The sequence below is a fragment of the Phragmites australis genome, chromosome 1 (assembly GCF_958298935.1).
Source record: "Phragmites australis chromosome 1, lpPhrAust1.1, whole genome shotgun sequence".
Lineage (NCBI taxonomy): Eukaryota > Viridiplantae > Streptophyta > Magnoliopsida > Poales > Poaceae > Phragmites > Phragmites australis.
Genome location: NC_084921.1, coordinates 30,665,880 through 30,672,243, shown reverse-complemented (window position 1 = coordinate 30,672,243; position 6,364 = coordinate 30,665,880). Strand labels below are relative to the sequence as shown.

The window sequence follows — 6,364 nt, the reverse complement described above, 5'->3', positions numbered from 1 at the left end:
ACGTGAAGGGGGATCCGCACAACACTTGGATTTTTAAGAGAGATGTCTCTTTTAGCACAATCAATAAGAGCACTATGTTTGGTTAGCCAATTCATTCCTAAGATGATATCTACTCCTCTAGTGTCGATCACGATCAAGTTTGCAAGAAAAGAAACTTCTTCAATGAGAATATTGGCCATAGGAACAACTTGATTGGTCGTAGCTAGGTATCAGGTGCGTCGATGTGAAAGGAAGAAGATAATGTCTTGGTACCAATATTGTGATGCAAGACATAGTCTTCCTTGATGAATGAATGAGATGCTCCAAAATTGAAAAGTACAATCACAGGATGAGAATTTGTGAGTAGCGTACCAATGAGCAGCCTTTGAAGCTTCCTCGGCAGTGATGTGGTTCACTCGGCCTTGCTTGCGGACTTGTGTAGTCTTTGAGATTGGATGAGGGGGTTGCATGGGTAGTAGTGGTCTCAGAGCAGTCAGCACACCTTCTTGCTTCGGGAAATGGAAAACCCACACGAAGTGTCCGATACATCCAAAGTTGAAACATGGGCCTCTGGGGCCACTAGTCACACTCCCTTGGGATCCAGAAGGCCTTAGAGTTTGTCCTTGCGACGAGGGGTACAGACATTGCACCACCCACATTGATCATGGGGTAGCTGAAGTTGCAACATGAGGTGGAGGAGGATGATTCTCCGTGCGTGGATGTTAAGAGCTCCCGCCCACAGAAGGTAACGGGACCCTCTTGAGTTTCTTCTCCTCCTGGTGGATCTTCAGCTTGTGCTCGATGGAGAGGGAGGTGCTAACCAACTTCTTGAAGTCACGGAACTCGTGAGCCAATAGACAGTCTTGCATCTTGGAGGAGAGACCATCCAGAAATCAGTCTTGCTTCTGCACCTCATTGTTGATCTCTTTCGGCACATATTGGGCTAGGTGGTTGAATTCTTGCATGTACTCCATGATAGACCTACCTCTCTTCTTGAGATATAAGGATTCCCACTTCTTGATATTCATTACACCCTTGGGGATGGGGTAGTCATGAAAAGTCTCACAGAACTCTGCCCAAGATACATGGTGGTCAGCGGCATGCATGACAAGATAGTTGATCCACCACGCTCCGGTGGCACCCTGAAGTTGATAGGTAGCAAAGAAAGCCTGCTCGTGGTCCTCGCACATAAGAAGCTCAAGCTTTTGGTCAATGGTACTAAGTAGTGGTCTGCGTCGAGGGGATCCTCAACACACGTGAAGGTAGGAAATTGAGTTCAGAGGAAGTCCTAAAAGTTGTTGTGGCATCCAACTCCGCCTCCTACTTTAGGGGTCGTATTGCATACGAGAGCTTCGAGAAGGGTGGTTTGAGCCTGATTGGAACCCTCGGGAAGATCACTCCTGAACTTGTTGCAGGTCCTCATCCCATTGGTGATGACAAGGATGAAAGAAGGTGAAAGATCAATCTCCAATTTAGCAAAAATGGCATCAATCATATCAAGGCAAGTGGTGCTCACAAAAGCATCATATAATAGGGGGAAAATGCATGTTAAAAAATAAGGTGCAACATGGGCATGCGCATAACCTAGCTCACTACTCTCAATGCATTCTGCACAAGTGTCAGCAGTCAGACAGCAAGACTGGCTGTTAGATCGCTACCATGGCTGTCAAACTGTTGGGAGGTCTGGCGCTAGGCAGTAGCTTTTCCACCACATTCCACACACAACAAAAATTTCAACCATGAAAATAAACCCAATCCAACAATAACGATCATCCTCTTAATAAGTTTATGAATACATTACACTTAGAGGCATAACATAGCTAATTAATCATCCAAAAGTTCACAAAAAATAAGCTATGCCCTATTACATTGTTCCAAACTCCAACTAACCTAGAACCACCCATGATACGAAGTTCTAACAAAGTCCTCCAGAAACTCATCCAAAAGATGAACTTGTGCAGAGCCCATGTCATCAGGAGCACTTGGGTGCGTAAGATGATGTGATTCACATAAGTAGTATTTCCCTCATGACATCCAAATTATGGAAATGGGGCATGTGCAGTCCATTGGATGCTCTCGCATCATGGCCATGGGGACGAGGTACCCGTGTGCCTAGCACCACTAGAAAACAGTGAGACTGAAGTGCTCTCCCATGCGGCGTTATATGGCCTTTTCCATACAACACATCGTGGTTCACCAATCCACATTGCAATTGCAATTTCAACTCATGTTGCAATCTTATTTAACGCCTTCGCATCTCGCATAGTTCAGTCAGCACACAATGGTATGATTGATCCAAAGAGCGAACCAACTCCAGCATGCGGTGCTCAGTGGGGCTGCATCTGGAACATCTTCAAAACTGTTGACGTTGTTACCTCCTCGAAAGGGAAAATGGATGAACGGCTACCTACTCAAGACTAGTAACTCACCACGAATGGTGGTCATCACCTTGTATGCCACCGCTTGAACTACCATCGCTTTTGAAGTTCCAGCTGCTTCAAAACAATGAGGGTTGGGTCCAGCTTCAAAATAGTGAGGGTTGGCTCTAATGTCCAGGGTCACCAAGTATTCCACCAAGTCGGGTTGAACTCCTCAAGCATACACCGAATATTCCAGCGCAAAGGTGAATTTTGCACGCCAAACTATTTCACGGAGGAGTGAGGGAAACCTTCGATACCCTTAGCATGGGTACCCATCACCAAGGAAAGAGCAGCTTTCCTTAACCCATTAAGAAGGAGACGAATTAGATATCAATATTAAGCATATTAACAAAAATAAGAGGTACGAATAGCTCTAAGATAAGGTAAGAAATAAAATAGAGCACATACTTAGGATACATAAGTAAATTTCAATAGGTTTACATAGTGGGGTCGACATGTTTTATTGACCCATATCTTAAGTTTTTTTTTGCTACTTTATTAAACCTTGCTCTGATAACCACACTGTGAGAAACCATCCAAATCATATTCGAAATAATCATTAGGATGATCATTTAATAAAATAAGAGGTAGCACACGCCCATCTTTTAACATGCCAAGTGCTAACCCACATCTCACCACAACGATCGCGACCAAAAGCGATTATCCCAAATCCAACTCCTGTAGTCCCACATGTGCTTTATGCCCATAATCGGAACACATGACTTCACAATAAGCTTCATTACATCGAGACATAATAAAGAGTGAGTTATGTAATTATATTACAAGTCCTTAAGTTATTACAAGTTCAGTAATCTATAGAATAATGAACGCTAGGAGAAGAAAATACAACAGTTTCATCTCCAAGCCGGCTAAAGATACTACGTAGTGGAATTAAAGTTTATCAACATCAAAAGGTAGGTGGAATCATTTGCCCTTAGGCACCACCCCAAAACAACATAAGTAGCCCATACTACTCTCGCCCATCACCGACATCAGCGAGCGTGAAATAATCATTCATTACTTCTTCCTCTCCTTCAAAACTCAATAAAAGTACGGTGAGTATGAAGGTATTCACAATACTTATTCTATATTAGGTACATATAATAACCCTATTTAAAGATTATACATTTGGGGATGCGTAGCAAAGAATCGGCCAAAAAGTTAAATGAATTTATACGCAAAAGTATTTTACCAACTTAAGAGTTTGAGCATCTACAACTTAACAACTCATACCTTCCCATCATGAGATCATAACCATAATAATATTAGTCACCGGATCATATTCTTTCCAACATAACAAACACTAGTCTCTTCTCAACATACCACAAACATCCCAACATCGGAACTCTGTGATTGATGTGGATGGACATAAGTATGCTCATAACCGAGAGCGTAGCAATTCGAATTGATCTTATATCCTACAAGGGGTATATATTTACCTACACAACTTGGGTCCATCCATATGGCCCCCAGACAACCGTTCTCATACCTGGAACTACCCACTTGCACATGCTCTTATAGCATCGGGGTTATCACGAACATGTCCCGAACACCTTAGGCTCCCACCACCTTGTTTCTCCTCATTCGTTTTCTCTTACACATCATAGGGTCGCAAGTTAAGCATTAGTACAATAAATGATAATTAGCTCATTCATACATTTATTGAATATGTGGAAGTATAGAAAGTGCTTAAGCCAACGGCAACCAACAATCGGTACTTAATTAATGCAAACAGTCTATGGCATTTGTGCTCCTATCCCAACCTACCCCTAGCACTGCTCACATCTCGTCTCATTCTCACAACTCATCTATCGCAATATCATTTTCATTGTGAAGTAATAATTAATCCCCTTAGCTCACAAACGATGATCGAACCAGTAATCGACTTCTACCGAGCACCTATGCATTGCTAAGCTTCTCGGATAACTTTTGAGTGAGACATCAACTTGTTATACCCAGGTTACAAGGATGGGACCATCAATAATTCATGGTACGAAACAATGCATCAACAAAGATTCTACCCATAAATTCTGGTATTGACTCACTAACATGCACAACATACATAATGCGATAACTTATCAAATTAGACACCACGAGATCCAAAGTAAAAGGTAAAATATGCTTCGATGCTCGCCTTATTGCTCCGGCACTTCGCTCACATAGTGTTCCGGTTTAGTGTCAACCTTGACCGTTTGAACCATCGACATATAACTCTCTAAACAATTTAAGAACACATCGAAACAAACAAACAAACAAAAATATATGCTTATTATGCATGATCGTGAATGAGATGAAATATGCCATGTTACGAAAGCATTTGCAAAAGAACACCTACACGATTAGGTTAAAGGAGGTTTAAACCTCGTCTGAGACAACCTAAAGTCATAGGGTACTAAGATAGATTAACAGGCTCTTGCAAACCCTAAATTCCTAATCTTCGATCAATTTTGGTGCATTAGTGATCAAAGGCTGAACACCGGCGTCAGCCAACTTCCGATGAATTGTCTACGATGACATCAACAACACAAGGGGAGCTGGGCTTGACTTCACCGAAATACTGAACCCTGTCGCGACTCAAATTCAATCCGTCAAGACCGATCAATGGCATCTCCTAATCAAGGTTCTTATGTCGCTGCTTATCTTATGGTGCTTAGTGTGCTTAGGCTATGATAAGTGGCTGCTAATTAGATTGCTAAGCCCTTTTAACACACCACCAAGGAGCGTATCGGCTGGAGCTCTGGGAACATCGTCTCTTGCAAAACTGCAGCAGCAGCAGCAGCACGCTTTGGCTCCCGAGCGGGCACAAGCAGGGCACGAAATTCTCCACGCTCGGGCTTCATCGGCCTCATTTCACACACAGGTACAAGAAATTGAAATCTGATCCTTCATGATTTCTCCACGTGACATATATCTCATCTCGTGGCCGTTGTTTCCGGCCGGGGTTTGGAGCACCCAAACGAGGCCTCAATAGGTTCCTCTGTACATATATATATAAATGCAGATCGAGTACTTGACGTCTTAGCTATTCGTGGCTGTCAAGAGCCCGTGCGCGACGAAGAAGCCGAGCGCGAAGCCGGCAATGGCCGCGGCGACCATCTGCCCCTTCACGCCGGCCGCCTCCTCCCACGCCACCGCACACTCCGCCGCGGCCTTCGCCTCAGCCATCCTCGCCATCACCATCTGCGTCCCGGTAACCGGCACCTTGGGCACGATCAGGGACAGCACTCTGCCGTCGAACCGGCCGGATACCCCGTCGAGGTTGGCCGTCTGGGGCAGCTGGAACGCCTTGTGGAGCTGCACGTACCCGGCGGGACGCTCGCCGCGGACCGTCAGCCGGCCGCCGGCGCTCACTTGCACCTTGAAGTCTTCCTTCTTGAACCCTTCGCGTACGCATACATGCATCGATCCCATGAGACGTGACAGTATGACACAGCATGCCCACGTACGTATCTATGCGCGTTTTAATTACCTGGGAGGTTGAGGCGAAATATGTAGCAGGCGGTGCCGTCGAGCCACTCGAGCTCGGGCTCGATGTCAGCGTCGCAGGCTGCCGGCTGCGCGCCCTTCGCTGATGATCGCTGCCGCTTGCTGCACGCCATGAAAAAACCGATCGACCGAGTGGTTGCGTTGCGTCTGATCTCTGATCCGGCAGCCGGTGATCGATGGATGGTGTGAGGTGATGCTTTACCGCCAAGAGTCCGAGGCCCAACGATCGATATATTGGCTTATATAGATGTGGCTCCGGTGTATGTATTGTGTGCTTAGTTGGTTATTCCAAGCTTTTCTTGAAGCTCGCATCAAGAATTTGAGTTCATTTGGTAAAGGCTAGGGATCTCTAGCTGCCGGTGCTTTGCTTTCGGTACGGTACTTGTTAGGAAATTAGCCATCAGCGGAAGCAACGGATGGATCTACCGAGATGATGCGCACGATCACAGACGACACCAGAGGCACGATATTTGTTAACG

General features: G+C 45.1%; 1 protein-coding gene across 1 annotated transcript; it reads right to left on the bottom strand.

Annotated features, from left to right (window-relative positions):
• Positions 1 to 5,379: 5,379 nt before the first annotated feature.
• LOC133888612 (17.6 kDa class I heat shock protein-like) lies at positions 5,380 to 6,086 on the bottom strand. Its single transcript, XM_062328922.1, has 2 exons — positions 5,869 to 6,086; positions 5,380 to 5,779 (listed from the first exon to the last, which is right to left on the bottom strand). Exons 1-2 carry the CDS (start codon positions 5,996 to 5,998, stop codon positions 5,418 to 5,420), a joined length of 492 nt encoding a protein of 163 aa, XP_062184906.1. The 5' UTR covers positions 5,999 to 6,086; the 3' UTR covers positions 5,380 to 5,417.
• Positions 6,087 to 6,364: the final 278 nt, after the last annotated feature.

Bases quoted from the DNA above. Each gene is read 5' to 3' on its own strand.
- LOC133888612 (XM_062328922.1), bottom strand. From the start codon at position 5,998: ATGGCGTGCAGCAAGCGGCAGCGATCATCAGCGAAGGGCGCGCAGCCG. The intron at 5,780-5,868 runs GTAATTAAAACG...GCGTACGCGAAG, and splicing joins ATTTCGCCTCAACCTCCCAG to GGTTCAAGAAGGAAGACTTC.